Source organism: Monomorium pharaonis, chromosome 4, assembly GCF_013373865.1.
Source record: "Monomorium pharaonis isolate MP-MQ-018 chromosome 4, ASM1337386v2, whole genome shotgun sequence".
Lineage (NCBI taxonomy): Eukaryota > Metazoa > Arthropoda > Insecta > Hymenoptera > Formicidae > Monomorium > Monomorium pharaonis.
Window position 1 is genome coordinate 30,501,138 of NC_050470.1, and position 17,957 is coordinate 30,519,094.

General features: G+C 40.8%; 2 protein-coding genes across 9 annotated transcripts; both read left to right on the plus strand.

The window, feature by feature from the left end:
* Positions 1–902: 902 nt before the first annotated feature.
* Positions 903–12,392, plus strand: LOC105832278 (PHD finger protein rhinoceros). Of its 2 annotated transcripts, XM_028192020.2 has the most exons (9): positions 904–1,968; positions 2,817–2,905; positions 3,121–3,285; positions 3,374–3,490; positions 3,590–3,925; positions 4,010–4,575; positions 4,654–4,799; positions 4,909–6,275; positions 6,635–12,392. In XM_028192020.2, the coding sequence occupies exons 1-9, from the start codon at positions 1,941–1,943 to the stop codon at positions 10,664–10,666; spliced, it is 6,846 nt and encodes a 2,281-aa protein (XP_028047821.1). In that variant the 5' UTR covers positions 904–1,940; the 3' UTR covers positions 10,667–12,392. The 2 variants fall into 2 exon arrangements, with proteins under 2 accessions (XP_028047822.1, XP_028047821.1); XM_028192021.2 differs by lacking the exon at positions 2,817–2,905 and having other exon boundaries at positions 903–1,968.
* Positions 12,393–12,798: 406 nt separating this feature from the next.
* On the plus strand, positions 12,799–17,660 carry LOC105832285 (major facilitator superfamily domain-containing protein 6). 7 transcript variants are annotated; one of them, XM_012673094.3, is made up of 10 exons: positions 12,801–14,374; positions 14,738–14,853; positions 14,941–15,299; positions 15,379–15,489; positions 15,573–15,843; positions 15,922–16,115; positions 16,249–16,571; positions 16,633–16,808; positions 16,896–17,063; positions 17,323–17,660. In XM_012673094.3, the coding sequence occupies exons 2-10, from the start codon at positions 14,790–14,792 to the stop codon at positions 17,391–17,393; spliced, it is 1,737 nt and encodes a 578-aa protein (XP_012528548.1). In that variant the 5' UTR covers positions 12,801–14,374; positions 14,738–14,789; the 3' UTR covers positions 17,394–17,660. The 7 variants fall into 7 exon arrangements, with proteins under 7 accessions (XP_028047854.1, XP_012528548.1, XP_012528549.1 ...); XM_012673095.3 differs by having other exon boundaries at positions 12,801–14,316; XM_012673097.3 differs by having other exon boundaries at positions 12,801–14,252.
* The last annotated feature ends 297 nt before the right edge of the window (positions 17,661–17,957 follow it).

The following is a 17,957-nucleotide window of genomic DNA, read 5'->3' on the forward strand; positions in this document are numbered from 1 at the left end:
TCTATGAATCCCGTAGGTAATGTGCATGACTTTTTGGGTCTCTTCTATGCTATGTCCACTCTGCTTCATGGCTGATCAGATCGTTTAACCAATCAAAAGTCGAGTTTCAAATGCTGACCTATTTTAACATTCATTCCAATGTAGATTAACTTTAATCTGAATTTAACTTATTTTCTATCTTTTTTAACTCTGAGAATTAAAAAAAAGAAAAGTAAGTTAATCTACTAACTTTAATCGACTAAAGTTAATCTACAGAAATAGAAATGGACAAGTCCAAAGACTCTTATGCCATTTTTTGTTTTAAAATTTTGTAACTGATCCGTGCGTTTTTAATCAACATTTTTTTTTTAACTGCAATTGATATACCAATTGAATGTATTTAAGAAAAATATAATTACACCTTTTGAAAATCTAGTCGATAAGATAAGCGGAGAGAAAAGATATGAAGATTGAAAAAGAGCTAGAGTGAAGATAAAACATGTATCTTTTTATCGATAGTATATACATATATTCAATTAATCAACTATTTTTTCCATCTTATAGAGTATTTCAATAGGCCTGTTTTTGTCGCTGCACTGCTGCACTAGTGCAATGAGTTAAAATAAAACAAATATATTTTTTTTCATTCTAATTTTTATTGCACCAGTACAACAATGTAGCGACAAGGAACGGGCCTAATGATTTACAATGCACTGAAAATTAACGAATTGAATAAGATCAGATTTAAATGACTTCAAATTTAAAAATATAATTTGTATGCGGCACGTGAGTGGCGAATGAATCGACCAATCGCAGCGACGGATGTCGAAAACGCACGCGCGTGGTCGCCATTTTGAGATGTCCGCGCTCAAGAAGTGAGTTTCGATGTCGGCCGTCTACGTATAGCGCGCGCTCGTGGGTAATACGCCCGCGGGTGCGTTGCAGTTGTTGCTGCTGCATAGTCCGCGTTGGTCCGCGCCCGTGTACCATTCGTCTACACGTCGTATCGGCGCAGTTCGTGCATTATCGCGTCAGGTCAGGTATCGTCGAGAGCGGAAGCCCACGACGCAGCAACGTCGCGTACCGTCGCGATCGTCGATCGTCTGCTCGAGCGCGCGCAGGCGACTTCCGCTCTCGAGAGAGGCGTCGCTTCGGAGCCTCCTCGCGTTCGCGCGCGCATTCCAGCCACCAGACCGTACGTATCGCGGCGATTATGTGTTTTGGATACGCGCCGCGCATTCCGACGGGAATGGTAGCGCGCGAGTCCCGCGAGCCGTCGCGCGACGGCCGTCGTATCCCGGTGAGATAAATCCCGCCGCTAACAACGACGCCGCCGCCGCCACCTCCGTGAGGAAATCCGTCGTGTCTGCGATCGTGACGGTACGGTCTCCGGCGGTCCCACCACCGCGGCATCGTACGGAAACGCGAGTGCGCCCTGTGCGCCGCTCCACAGGACCGTCTATTCCGTAGTACTGTACCAATCCCTCAACCCCCCTTCCCTTTCTCCGCGAGCTCGCGACCACTGGGACGCTCGGCGAGCTATGCGATCCCCCGCGTCTGCCGGGACCATCGCCACGGGTGTCGTTCACCGCTGACGTGCATCCCGATGCTTTGAGATACGGACACACGTACGCTCATACATATACATATATACACGTACAGTGTACATACATCATACATATATATATATATATACATATATATATATATGCACACACACGGCCGGGCGGCGGAAGTGTTTTGCTCGATCTTCGTCGCGCGCGCACGGGGCCTTTAGGTCGCCGCTCTCTCCCGCCGCCGCCGGGTACGGCCCATCACCACCGAAGAAGGTGACCAGCGCTCGGCCCTTGGCCGCAACTCTTTGCCAACCCGAACATTTGGACGCCGAGCCTTCGTCGTGCCCGCCCGTGTCCCGCCCTGGACACGCCGATTCGCCCGATTCGCCCGCCACACGACGGGTTATGTTTCCTACCTTCATCGGGATCCTAGGTGAGTCCACCCCCGCCCGCGCCGGTGGTCGTCCCGTCGGATTATCGGCGCGCGCGCGCGCGCGACAAATTGCCGGTGCGATAATCTACGTTGCTCCTTTTTGTGTCGCTCTAAGCGATACTAGAAATAGTTTTTTTTTGCGGCATAGAAGCGGGATTCCTGACCTTTAACTACGTTCCCGCTTTTTATCCCATTACCGTGTCTTGGAATGTTTAAGGAAAAGATGTAATTGAATGATGTTAATTTTTTATTGTTGAATCTACGAGTAATATCACCCGAAATTCGTAGAAATTTATTTCACTGTCTAAATATATTTCAAGAAAATTGTGTACTTTTTTGTGAATTTTACGTGCGATCGCTGATGTGTTTAAAAAAGTCATCGCTGCATTTAAACATTTAAAATGCTTATTGTACATCTTTTGTGGCTAGAAATCGATGAAGTAAATTATAATGAATTTGTGCAGAGTGGAATCATATTAATTATTGATATATTAATTATACATATTTAAGGAGACAACTATTCTGTACTAGAAATTATTTAGGAATCTATAGAAAGATTTACTCTTATATAGAAAAAAATATAGATACTAAATATCTATCTCATTTTTAATTTTCAAATATACATTTTTTTGTTTAAATTCAAATTAGATGTAGAAATAAAATAATATTAGATGTAGAATTAAAATTTATTACTAATTAATTAATTTCTTTTTTAAAATAATTTTAAGATTCTAAATATATAATTTGCCTTAAGATATGATCACAATTACAATTGCAACTCGTTACTTTCACAAATAGATAGCAGGATTAAGATCAAGGAACTTTTAACTGTTCCTTTATTTTTTTAGACATTCAATCGTGGTGGGAGGTGCCAAGTATAGCACACTTTTGCTCATTATTTAGAGCTGCCTTCAATCTTCTGGATTTTGATATTGAGGTATCTAATCAAGTGCTAACTCTTTTATGAGTAAGCAGCATATGTAAAGCCACTGTTAGTATCGCTTCAGCACTTTATGACAGCAAAGCAGTTGTCACGCTTCAGCTTTAACTTTATTGTTTATTGGCTTATACGTCATTTTGTTCTCTTCTTCACTTTACTATTGGTTACTATATGTGAAATATTTCTCAATATTAACGTTGCCATAATTGTAGGATTTGGAAGAAGCTTTATTGACGGATGGAGGTACCGAGGGCCGACTACTTCAGGAATTGATAGTAAGATTACTCGAGGGTTGCTTGCCAAACGACACTCGCAATGACATCTCCACCTTTAATTATCAGATGTTCTTGCGTAGACTTTTTCGGAAAAAATGTCAAGTATGTATTAATCTCATCAGTTATCAATTGCCCTGATATATCGATGATAAACTATAACTAAAGTACATTTACGAATACGTTTACACAGGAATACAAATGTGAAAATCCTTTCAATACAGACGTAGACTTTGAATTGTTACCGCTTCGTCAAAAGGTAGAAATACTACGTGCGCTCTGTGACTTCAGGCTTGACGCCGAAGACGTAGTACGTATATTCGATCTCATTGCAAGTTGTTAGAATAATTTTACACTTTTTGAAGCAATTATTTCGCGTAATTGAACAAATGTAAAATTAACAACACAGGAGGAGTCGTTAAGCAACTTGGACTCGGATAGTCTGCGAGTCGAACCTTTGGGACATGATCGTAAGAATTCTGCCTACTGGTACTTCTACGGCACTCGACTGTACCGGGAGGATTACATTGATACTTCAAACAGTGCCTCACATAAGCAGAAAGGTAAGCCAAGAGATAAAAAGCGTAAAAAACGACGGAACAGAGTGGCGAAGGAGGAACAGGAAGAAGAAGAGAAGGAGGAAGCTGGTTTAATAAACGGAAACAACAGACGACAGAGCGTTTGGCAAGTTGTTTGTTTCACTCAACAAGATTGGAGCAGACTGGTCGAAAAATTTCGCGATTCGGTAATGATTGTTCCTCTGATTAAAAAAAAAAGAGAATTGTTGCAGAATTGAATATAAAAAAATTGTGTATATTTATTTGCCTAGGAATACGACACCGAACGCAAGCTTTATCGCACGTTGTCCGAGGACTTTATGCCTGAAATACCGAAATTGTTCGATCTGAAAGAGAAACAGCAACGACGTAAGCTGTTACAACGTAATAGCTCGCGAGTGCTTCGTAGCCAGGAACCGACTACACAGATGGATGCAGTCATGGTCAAATCCAAGATCAGGACTAAAACAACCAAAGGGGCTAAAAAAGGGACTCAAGCTTCAAAATCTTATATTAAAGAGGTCGTTACTCCACCGCCATTACTGACTCCACCGGTCCAGAAGAAGGGTCGACAAACGAATAACTCTTTGGCCTCGGCTGTTGGCCAGATTGTAATTCACACTAGGGACGAGGTAGAGGACTTGGAGAAGAAGAAGGGTATCGGCAGTCATGGCGATGGTAATTACGTACCTCATAATTACGGCTATAAGTATGGCTATTCGTTTGGTATCGAAGAGGAAGAGCGTTGTGTTGGCATGCACAAGGTTCTCGAAAGTGTTAAAGATCACGTGGACGCCTGGCCATTTATCGAGCCCGTGGATGAGGACTATGCGCCAAGGTACAATTTCATGTGTAAAATCGTGATTAATATTTATATCTGACATCAAGTTTTAATAATGTGAAAAATTTTTTATAGGTACTATAGTGTGGTACGCAGGCCAATGGACCTCAAGACTATGGAAGAGAAATTGGAAAATGGCTCATATAAGAGTTTAAGTCAGTTTAAACGCGATTTTCGGCTTATCGTTGACAATTGTAGGCAGTACAATGGCTCCGATAACGGTTCGCGATTTTTTTATTGAGCTATTAAATTTTTTACATGTATTTATTTGTATGTATTCACAATTTGCATGTATGTGTTGGTGAAATTTACAAATTTTGTATGTTTTAGAATATACGGATATGGCGATTAATCTTAAGGAGGCCTTTGACAAAGCTGTAAAACGTTATTTAGAATCTGAAACATCCAGTGACGAAGACGCTGCGTCTCGATCACTGAACGGATCACCTACATCTTTATCGCATCCCTCACGTAATTTATCTTCTTCGCATCATAATGCACGTAAACGTTCGAAAAAATCAACAAAAAAGTCCAAATTGTATAAATCTGAGAGTACAACAAAGTCTAAGAGTAACGAAAAAGTGGACGAAGATGAAAAGAGGAATAAAAGTATTAAAGTTGCGAAGAAGAAAAGGGGAAAGAAAAAAAGTAAAAAGATGAAAGAGGAAGAATCGGAGGAGGACGAAGAGGAACAGGAAGATCAGGAAAGCGAAGATGCAATATCTGAGACTAGTATCGTAACGTCAAAGAGAAGAAAAAACATTGATGTAAATAATTTACTTAAAACCAAAAAACTACCTAAAGAATCGGAAGAATTAAAGACGTCTAAAAAGGCGAGTAAAGAGCGACATCAATCGAAAAAAGACTCGGAAATTGTACGATCTACCAAAGAAGTGAAAGAAAATAAAAAACGGAAGGAGGATTTCGAAGAAGATTACGAGCCTCCGATAATTGCAAAAAGTAAAAGTAGGAAAATAGAGAAGAAAGAACTTGAGGAAACTACGATATTGACAGACAACACGAAGAAAAGTAAATTGAAAAAGATCGAAGTAGAAGAAAGTGACACAGTATTCGAACAAGACAAAAAACAATCTTCCCATATCAAAACAAAAAAAAATCGTAAGAAAGAAAAATCGAATTTAAAGACCAAATCCGCTGAAAAATCCAACAAAAATCATATAAAACAAAAAAATAAGAAATCAAAACAAAAAAAGCAGGAATTAAAAAATGGAGAGTTAAAAAGTCAAACCGATCCCAAAGATATAGAATTAGACAATACTTTAGATTCCAAACATGCTCATAACTCCAAGAAACTTTCCACGTTAATTGGTAATAAAGATGTTGACTCGCTTGATAGTTTAAAAGACAAGATAAGCGATAGAAGACGAGAGGAAAAATTGAAAAACGAAAAAGAAAAACGGAGGAAAGCGATGAAAAATGACATTCATGGTGTCCATTCAAAAAAAGTGCCTTCAAACAGTAGTACTTTTCACGACAATGACAAAGATAGTGCAAAACGATCAAAGTCGAGGAAAAGTACGAAGGAAGATAAGATCGCGGACGATGCGATTAAGAAAAATGATCCGGAAGTTAGTGAAAATAAGAAAAACACTCATGCTAAACATACCAAAGGATTAAAAGCAGAAGAGAATGCTGCGATTCAAGCATTAAATCAAGCGACGGAGAAAACACTTCATGTAAGTTTACAAAATATTGTTTTCAAGATTATTTCAAGTAGAATATGTTCATTGTAGAATATATAAACAAAATATATACAAAACATAAATTAATTTATCCAAAATTTTTTAGAACTTATGAAATTTATTTGAAAAGAAAAATAACACATCCAAGGAAATTAACAAAAGAAAAAAGATTTAAATTGTATGTCGATTATCTTCAATTTATATGTCGATAATTCTATACATATTATACATTGAAAAATCAGATTATTAATAATATTGCTTTTTATCTTAATGCAAAGATCAATGTTTTTTTGTATTTGTTGTGGGTTTATTTATATTCTATAAATCATACATTCCGATTTTACATGCAATAGGACATTAACAAGTGGCTTGATGACACACCCAAATTCTCGGAATTCTCCTCTGGCAGTGATTCACCAGTTCTTCAGACTTCTTCCGTCGAGTCTAGTCGATCAGGATCCAAGATCGAGGCTACGCGAAAGAGACCGAGCTCCATGAAAATATTTGGTCCTCACGGACCAAGTCGACCGAAGAAAATACAGCGCACAATCGATCGCTTACAACCCGGTAAAAGCAAAGGAAATTTACTTCTGAAGAAACCGCTTAATGTGTCCAGCGCTAACACCAATGACACTACAATCAATTTAAATAGTGATAACGATCAATCGAATAAGGATAATGACGAAGAACCGAAGCTTAGTTTAGGTACTGTGCTGAAAAACGTGGATTCTATCCAATTAATTTGTAAAAGTTTGGTATCGTCACCAAATCCTAATTTGTCGAACGACGACGACGAAGAAGATCACTCTCTTATCGCGACTCAAGCGTCTAACGTGAAAGAGGAGAAAACAAATGCTAAGGAAGCTACGAAGACATTGAACACAGTAGAGGAGAAAGAAGCTGCTCGAACGGGTACGGAAGAAACGCAGAAACCAAAATCTGCCACACCAAATTTGAGTGCCTGGTTCAAAGCCTTTGGAGCACCAAAATCAAAAAAGAAAGATGAGGAAGCGGAGGAGGCTACGATGCTAAAAAAAGATGGAGATTCGCAGGAGGCGTTTTGCGGCAGACAGAGACGGTTGAGCACAGGTGGTAGCAGTGTCAGTGAATCGGTGTCGAGTTTCTCTCAAGAATCGCCACCGGCACCTCGCGCGCCGCATTCCCCGCAATGCCAGCCTGTGATAACTCCGACCGAGCCGATAAGAGGTGCTGGATTTTATCAGGACGCATTGTCGACCGGCAGCAGCCCCTACAACAGTCCCTATTATGCGACTCCACCGAGATACAGCGCACAATTGCCACCTACTCCATCGCCGCAACACCATCCATTGTCACCGGCCTATACGTCATCTTACGAGCAACCACCACCGGTCTATCCTCATGTACATGCGCAGCCACCATATCAATCGCCGTATCAGAAATCCTCGCCACAAGATAGCACCAACGAAGCATATCCACAAATGTCTCCGCAACGTTTTTCACAACAGTTACCTGCCAACAGTCAGAATCAATCACCAGTTTATCCCCAACATTCTCCGCAAGCAATGCAGCCGGTTTATCCTCAACCATCGCCTCAAACACCACCGTCGAATTACTCGCAACCGTCGCCGCAACAACCGTCTACTCCAAATTACTCGCAGCCGTCTCCGCAACAAAATGCGGTCGCCAATTATTCTCAATCTTCGCCCCAGGCGATCGCTAACTATCCGCAAGCTTCTCCACAGCAGCAGCACTCTCCCTACTCACAAACGTCCCCTCAAACGCCGCCGAATTATTCGCAAACATCTCCGCAACAGCAGCACTCTCCGTACGCGCAGTCCTCGCCTCAGCAACCTTCAGCTGGGTACAGTCGTCTGTCTCCGCAACCACCGCCAGCTAACTATTCTCAACCTTCGCCTCAACCACCCAATGCATATCCGCAGCCGTCGCCTCAGCCGCCAGGTTTCTCCTCGCAGTCGTCACCACAAACGCGTCCCGCCAACTATTTGCAGTCGTCACCGCAACCTCCGAGCCCATATCCCACTCCGCAACACGATCGAAGTTACTCACAATCATCACACCAGCAAATTCAGACTTTTCCTCAACATTCGCCGCAAGCTTCGTCTCCATTCTCGAACGAGCCGTCACCGCAGAATAGTCCGTATTCCCAATCATCGCCGCAATCGCTGACCAATTACCCACAGTCATCTCCTCAACAGCCGGCAACGTATTCGCATCCATTACACTCGCCGCAGACGCCGCCGAATTACTCGCAGCTTTCGCCGCAACAGACAGGGACCGGAACGGCGGCAACGACGGCAACAGCACCAACAGCAGCAGCAGCAGCAGTAGCAGTAGCAGCGGTGAATTACTCGCAACCGTCGCCTCAACAATCTCGCAATAATTACCCGCAAACTTCGCCTCAGCAAAAGCCTACGTGCAATCCCGCACAACCATCACAACAATCACCCGGTTACTCACAGTCCTCTCCGCAACAGACCACCAATTACTCTCAACTTCAATCATCGAAAAACTCAGAGGAATACGTCAGTCAAGCTACATCGGCACCGCCTGCGAGTTATCCCCAGGATTTCAAGCAAAATCCCTCACAGTACATTCAGCAGTCACCTACGATATCTTCGTCCGTGAATGAAGCCGAGCACCGGACAGAATATTTAAAGCAATCTAACGCTACCGAGAAATCACCCGTGACGGGCGATCAGCAGAGGAGTTTTCCCGTTCAATCGGAATCGTTGAATCTGAACACGAATCATCAGATTTATCAATCGCCGAGTCAATATCCGCCGAGTCAGTATCCGAACAGTTTCTCCAACATCGAGCTTCAGAGGTCCGCTTCGAGACACGGTGGTCAACAACAGACGCAACAGCAGCAACAACAACAGCAGCAGCAATCGACATCGCAAGAGTCGCGGACCAGTTTTACTGAGATTCAGTCGCGCGGCTTTCTCGGCAAGACACCGTCCGGCAGCGGTGATCAATTACCCGCGTCTGCACCGGATCAGACACAATTGCTGGCATTCCAGCAAAACTTGACGACAGCCCACGAGTCGCTCTATCCGGGCGGCTTTCAACCATCTAGTTACTCGTTACCGCCACCGTCGAACTCGAGGCCGGTGTATCCTAGTCCGCATTATTTCGACGCCTCCAAGTCTACCGGTAGCGGCGGTGGCGGCGGCAGTGCAGGCGTGACCGCTAGTCCATCCAACAATCCTCCCCCGATGAAGAAGCGCGCGTACGAGCCTTCCAGTGAATCCAGCGCTCGCGGTCTGCCGCAGGAGAGCGCTGCGACGCGTCCGAGTCAGGAGCAATTTTCGAATTTCGAGCCGATGATGGCTCTCTCACAACCGCCGGAGGCTGTGTCGGTCAGTCAGTACGATAGCACGCCGTTCGTCGGTGGCCTAGCTGATTCTATGGCGACTAATTCGGCGTACGCACGGTTGAGCCTCGGTCTAGTGGGTCGGCCGTCGGGGAAGGAGCAACAACAGCTACTGACGATCCCACGACCACCACCCGGAACGAAGCCGGAGCACCTTGCCGCCTACGGTCGCGGTGTCCCGCCCAGTCCCGCCGAGCTCGAGCAGCTCAATCTGCTGCAGAGCTTGCAGAACGCCAAGAGCAGCCAGAGTATTCTTGCAATGTCGCGGCGAGCCGGCGAGAGCGACGTGCGGGCAACGACCACTACAACGTCCAAGACGAAGAGGAGCCGGAAGAGCAAGCATCCGCAACAGCAACAGGAACAAGCGAGCACAGCCGTCACGGCGACGGCCGCGACGACGACCACCGTCGTCGCAGCGGCCGCCGATCAGCAACAGACAGCAGGAATGCCTGCTTTCCCGCAGTACGCGGTCGCGTCCGCGACCGAATCGATCGGCGCCTTGAAGACAGCCGCGGTGGTACCACCGCCCGCGGGTAGTGCCTTCAACTTCGCTGCCACTGCCGGCGGCGCGACTGCCGGCCACGCTCCGCCGCCGTTTCCCTACGACAAGGACGCCACCGCAGCCGCCGCGTTTGCCTTCCTGACGGACGAATTCCGCAATCCGGGCAGTTACTACATGGCCCTACGACAGCAACAGCAACAACAGCAGCAGCAACCACAGCCAATGGTACCGCCGACGGTGGTGAGCAGTGCTTCGGGCCAGCCGACCACCTGCAACAAACTCGGTAATCAACCATCACCGAGGAACTATCCACCGCCACCACATTCGTTCCTCCATTCGGCCGCCGCGGCTGCCGCCGCCCAGAGATCGTATGTTCCGCCAGTCTCCGCCTACGTGACGCCGCACGGACCCAATCTGACAGTGGACCAGGCCGCTTATCAGCAATATATTCATTCGCTCTACGCCCTCCAGCCATCCTCGCATCATCACCGATCGTCCTGGCTTTAGCCACTAAAGCTGTTACAAGATCAATCCGTGATTCGATGATAACAGATTAATCTTCTAATGAATCTTAAAACGTTTGAGATCCGAAAGAATGGTACCAAATATTAATCGAAAGTCTCTTGGCGAGCGCGCGAGAGAGCAGTATGCTCTTTTTTTTATTTTTATTTTTTTTATTTTTATTTACAAAGATGTTCTCGCGACGTGTCTTTTTTTTCCTCCGTAATTGATCGTATTGTATCCGTAAGGCTCTCTACGGAAATTAGGTAAATGACCATTTATAGATTTTTTTGACTGCAGCTTCCTTTTTACGACCGACTCGAGTAAAACTTTGACACTTTTACACCGTTCGTCGAAAGCAAGGAAGTCTAGCTTCATGTACATAAAGGACAAGTCTACTTTCGATATAGGAATTTTTGATAGTTTTCTAAAACAAGATTAACTGGCAGGTTCAATAGCTCTAAGTCGAGATCGCTAGCACTAAGAGTAAGTCGATCCGCACGTCTATCAAAAGTTCCTTTGTTTGTAACGTCGGGCAAAATGTATCCGCGGGCAAATGACGTACAACAGAATAGAATACATTATGTTTATATTATATAGACATATAGAGTCACTGTACCAGTCGTTGAACAGTTATCAGTAAATGATTGTTTAAGAAGAAAAATATTAAAATAGTAAGACTTCACAATAATTGCAAATTAATTTATATTTTTTTAGATCTGATTTTTATTTTCAGATTTTGTTAAAATTTTTTATTTGGGAATGTAATTATATGAATTTATTTTTATTTTCCATTGAGACTTCAGTGATCCTATATGTATGAACGTGTATTCATGCACGACGTATCTTTGTTGTATATATTGTTATTTGCCAATGCGTTTCGCCTGACGCTTACATTTGCGCTAATAAGTGCATGCGCGAACAAATTTTGCACGTGCTCCTGATCGGTGTGTATTTGCGTGCGTATGCGTCGGGACACGAAATTATGCAATATTCAATTTTCGCGTTATCAATTAGCCGATGACTGGCTTCTCCCTCTCTCTCTCTGTAGCTCCGCCGTTCGAGTCCACGATTCGCCGAGTATTATCTAATAGCCCGTCGAGTTTTTCGTTGATGATCTTTTCGTTCGGTCCGATAGCGAATTAATCATCAAACTCGTAGATGAAGAAGACTCCTACGAGGGAAACCGAAGAGGGGATATTCTTTGTGTATAATAATTATCGAGCGCACTCTGTTGCTGGTGTACGTTATGTAGATTACTTAGGATCGTAAGAAATAGCACGTAAGAATGTTAGGCTTTTTTTGTATATATAACGTAAAACACATATCTCGCGTAGAGGATAATGTGCTCGATCTTGAAGGGATCTCAACATAACAAGAGATCTGTGCAAAAACCTGGAAAATATACGAGAATTGGTCGCAATCCGAATTAAGTCTCGCGAAGAGATGTGACTTTTCTGGGTTTTCTTGTTGGAATAGGCGCATGTAATAGCGTAAAGAGAGACGGCAGAAATATATGTGTATGAGCATATATGCGGAAAAGAAAACAAAAGATGAAATATACCGTAATACGCCGCTATCGTTATACACCCATTAACTCTTTATCGTTGAGCAGTGAACATCGTCGGAAGAGAAGAGAAGCGGTATTGAAACTTATAAATATATACATATATATTATAAATGTATATTGTAAATGTATCTATGACAAATTAAAGCGCAGTTTGTTACAAAATCGCGAGGTTTATATTATGATAGCAGCTATATCCTGATGCGCGCACGCGCGCGCGTTGAAGTCTCCTCTCCTATAGAGTAATTCATTTATTCTCAGCACATTAGAAACTCGTTGAATAGAAAAAAATACCGCTCTGTATATCGAAGGTTTTCTTTTTAACATATAAGATAAAAAAGTTTACAATAATCAAAGTAATACAATACGTAAGTATGATAAATGTGTGCTAGTGATATAACATGAATTTTAAATTGTATTTAGTTATCTAAAAGTGGTATAATGGTAAAGAATGTTTATTCTCAATTTTTTTAAAAATTATTTTAATAATGAAGATAGTATTTTATAGTCGAATTTTTTCTTATATTGACCATTATTAACTTTAGATCATATACAACAAAAAAAAGGCAACAAAATAGTCATTTGAATATTTTTCTTTACTTGAACCTCTGTGCCACCTGTTGTGCTGGATCTGAGCAGAGGAAAAGAAAACCAGATCCCTTTTCATTATACTTTCCATGCGTTTTTTTTTTTCTTTTCCTTATCTCATTTATAATAGGTCTATTTATGCTTATTACACTTATTCTACATCTCGGCTGCTATATACGTCTATCTTTTTTTAATGCGAGATGCGATTGAAATAATATATCTTATACGTGAGTTTATCATAAGATTTATTAGAGAATATTAATTCTTAATTAAAATACCATCATGTTCGACCTATTTTTATTCACGAAAACTTCAAAATTTTTTAAAAGTTAATAAAATTATATTATATTTTTATTTTTCTTCCAAAATGAAATACATAACATTTGTTTTAAAAACTTGAAAATAGAAATGAAAAGGTCGAGATTAAAGAAACTTATGATGGCTAGGTGTTAAGAAATAAATACCTTTTTTTCACGTAACCCTTAGTTAAATAAAGTATTTCTTTATCATTCCTGCATTCATTTGTTTTTAGTTCTTATCATATACAAATAATATTTCAGAAAAAAATTAAAGAAGCTAAATATGATTTTTTTTTAAATTATTTATTTACTTCTCTTTCTTGCTATAAAACATGACGGTTTTATTAATATTTTAATTTAAAATGACGTCAACGTTCACCGTATTTTACGAAAAAAAAAATATTATGAAGGAAGACATTTTCATAAAGCTTGTATGAAAAATTATATTGTATGTCATTTGTACATGATGTAGCAAATAAATGCGTTAAATTACATGTGCCAAGGAACATACAATGACGTATGGACAGGATCATCTGCCCAGTAACAAGACAGCTGACGGAGCGATGTAATTCGAATCGTCGCGGGTGCGGGCGAAGGGGAGGAGGAAGCTAACGAAAAAAAAAACACGAAAAAATGTAACGCGCGATTCTCCGCTGCGTGTTCGAAATGTTCAAATGTTCGAATATGCCGCAAACGGGGCGGAACGACGGCGTCTCGTGGTCACCGCGCGAGGAGAAACCGAGGTTGTAGGCCGGCGACTCGCGACCGATGTGCACGCAGCAAAGAAACCTCCGTTGCGTAACGGACTGACGGAGCGAGAAAAGAGAGAGAGAGAGAGAGGACGACAGTGAGGAAAAAAGGAAGAGTACGCGTCGAAGTGGAGCCTTATCTGTGATTCGCGCGATATCGTGAAGTGATCCGTGCCGCGGAGCGGAACGAGCGGAATCGACAACGATTCCCGCGGGCGAAGTGCAAAGGCTCGGTTGCGTGCACTTGGTCTTGGTTAAGTGTCGCGCAGGATGGTGCATCAACCGGTCTAGCCTTCGCGGGATTCTCGTGTCCTCGACGACGAGCATTCATCGCACGCGTGTTTATCTTTCGTATAATTTCTTTTGTGCGCTTTTACGTGCTCATGAGGGTGACTTTAATCAACTCCGAATAGCTTTTGATCATCTTGAATCGGGTTGATCGATTGACGTCTGGTTATCAATTTTATATTCCAAATGATTCACTGGCCTTGATCTAATCTCGCTTCCACATGTAATTAAATAGCAAAGAATTAACTAGTTTGTCCATGTTAACAAGACAGAGTACAAGTGTTGCTTGATAAGTTAATTACTGATTAAGGCCTGTTTGCATTGCAATATAGATAATGTTAACTTTAATCTTAATGTTTTATTTACTTTCTATCTTCTTCTATTTCTAACAATTAGAAATTTGATTAAAGTTTTCACATTCTCTGTTCTATATAATATAGTTTGTCATAAAGATATAGGGAATTAATGTTATTGCAAAAATTGAAAACAATTCTATATAAAGATATTTGCTGTCAAATATCATTCAAAGATGTGTCATGTAATGTGCAGTAGTATTACAATTTATTCTTTTGCCTTTTGTCCTTAGATACACAAGATTGCACAAATCAAGTAGATTTAATTGACTGTACGTCTCAATTATGTTGCAAAACGTGAACAAGGAACTGGCTCCCATAAAGTCACATTATTTTCTTTACAATGCAGGTAAGTTCGGATAAAGTGCTGCCCCTTTGACAACTTGTTGCGAAAAGTTTCTTATATTTTATATTAATATGCTTATCCTCTTTGCAGCAACGGGGCCAATGGTACAGTTTTTACCAACAATTGGAAAGCAATTGGGCTTTTCTGCAACGGTGATCGGTACAATATACACAGTATTACCAATTTCTGGTCTGATCGCGAAGCCGCTATTCGGCAGCTTGGCCGACAGATTCAGATTGCACAAAACGTTCTTCTTGATATTCGAAGCTATACTAGCAATAGCATTTTTCTCTATTTATTTCATTCCTGAGATAGACAGGAGTGCAAGAGTCACTCTCGTCTGCAACAATGATCTGCCCTCCTTGGAGATTTGTCCGCAGACGGAATTCTCGAAGAAAGTGTTAAGCGCCGTAATATTAGAAAATGTCCACACTGACATTATCTGTCAGGTGTGTAAATGTAATTTTAGTCGTACGTATTATTCTTTTGTTATTAAATAATTAACATATACAAATGTAATGTTTATAGTTGTCTTGCAAAGGAGTATCTCATGGTTTCTTAGAACTGTCTGGCAAAAACATTTCTGCGAACAGCACGTTCGAGTTTGGTGCAAAATTTGATGTGTATCAAGATTTACTTGTAAGAAACTTGTGTAGAATTTTCCTATCTGCCTCTCGCGCAGAGTGACGTTGTGAAATTCTATTGTTAAAAATCATTTGCAGACAAAAAATTGTGTGGACGTGAGGCTGCACACGTTCCTCGATGGCACTGCACATGTGCCAGTATGTGGAGGCCAGCTGAGAAGTTGGTGCACGGCAACTTGCCACAATAGCAGTGCATTCAATCATCTTCTGCACGAAGCAAAGGATTCGCAAAGTGATATGAGACATTCTACATATCAATTCTATTTATTTCTATGGGCGGCCATCATTAGTTGGATTGGAATGGCTGTGGTAGTTAGCATAGCCGATGCCATCTGCTTCGATCTCCTTGGTTTGTATTAATTTGTTATTGCAAAAATTAATGTTATTGTTATGCTGTGGCTATTTTTATATGTTATATGTTTCATAGGTCATGAAAGAAGAAAAGATTACGGGAAACAGAAAATGTGGGGCAGCATCGGTTTCGGCATTTTTGGTATAAGTTCAGGCTATCTGATAGATCTTTCTAGCAAGGGACAATATGAAAAAGATTACACCTGTATATTTTACATTATGCTAGTGGCTATGATCGCCGATATTGTGGTGTCTGCAACATTAAAAAAGGTAAGAAAAAAATTCACAAATGTTACAACTACTAGAGACAAACTAAGATAGTGTACAAGTTTTGGTAAAGCTTACTTCTTATTTATCAAAAGAATCCAAAATTGGCAGGTAAAATGGGGCAGTATCATTACAGAAAGATCCAGAATGCTCTGCGGACGAGCCGTCGCTATTTCGTGAGCTATTAAGCGTTGTCAAAGAAGGAAGAGTACTGGTGTTTGCCTGGTGGTGCATAGGCGCCGGAATGTGCACGGGAGTCATTTGGAACTTTCTGTTTTGGTACAGCGAGGATCTAGCGGCCAACTCTCATCTCACATGGATTAAAACTCTGCAGGGTTTGATGACCGGTGTTCAGTGTTTCTTAGGAGAATTACCTTTCAACTTTGTATCGGGCAGCGTGTTGAAAAAACTCGGCCATGTTAATGTTATGAGCCTTGTATTGCTCATCTATGCAATTAGGTAATAAAGTTTTTGTTGTATAATTGATTTGTAGCTTGCTAAAAATAATTTAATTCCGCAGATTTATGGCATACAGCATTATATCGAACGCGTGGCTGTTTTTAATTCTTGAATTACTCCACGGACCTTCATTCGGTCTATGTTGGCCGACGATGGTATCCTATGGTGACAAAGTGACACCATCCGGTACAAAAGCCACTATGCAGGGATTTATTGGTGCTGTTTTCGAGGGAATTGGTTAGTTACTTTTGATATTGTATAGTAATTATATTATTCATCTCTCGACATAAACTTTTTATTCGTTATCTATTTATTTAATTTTAGGAGTGGCAAGTGGTAGCTTCATATGTGGTTGGTTAATAGATTCTTACGGAGGTGTTACAGCATTAAGAACTTTCTCAGTGGGTGCTCTTTTGTGGCTAAGCATCTTTTGGTTGATGGAACTTTTACTCAGGAAATTGAAAGCTTACCCGCTATACCGAGGCCATAATCGTGAGTAACGATTATGTGGATATATAAAAATAATGTAGCAAAAAATTAAATGAATTATTTTCCGATGTTAAAATATTATCACGCTTAAAGATATTAACAAAATGAAATTAAACACTATAGTTTATATTACAGTTATTGCAAATTTTGGGACATCCTGTACATTGCATGACTCTGCATTTTAATATGCACTTTAATAGCTGCTTGTTTCTTGCATGTTTAATGAAATAATAGTCCAACATTCCTATTGATTCTTTTTCAGATCTCGCGAATTATGCCAATCCAGACGACGCTATTCTTATGACGATAAGTCAAGAATTACAAACTTATTAGTAGAACAATTTTATATATAATTAACATAATTTTATAATTTTATAATTTATCAATACATCCCTATAAATCAATGAAAGTGTTATATTGCACGATTGAAATTGACAATTAATTTTTCACCACATTTGAAAAATAGTTGTCTCTCTACTCAGGATGTTTTATCTTTTTATAATATTCAAAACGAATTCAGTATTATATATTATATAAATATTAAAAAATTGTACATTATATCGCATCATGTCGTAATATATACTTTTTTTTAGAACTGTATATTTCTTGTTTATATTTATTCGTGTTTTCACGCATGAATAATAATTATAGAAAAATGTTTTTTATAGAAATATATAACATTGCCAGACATGCATATATGTACAAAACATCGGAACAAAAATCAGCAAACTGTGAAAATAATGCGCCATGTAAAAAATCAGATATCTCGAACTTCAAAATTATTGGTTTAAAACCAATCAGTAAGTTTGACATTCTTAAATTATTACTGGAGATCATGCGGTTTGATAAACCTGAGGATTTATTCTCACGGCGAGATAATATTTAATAGAATGTCAT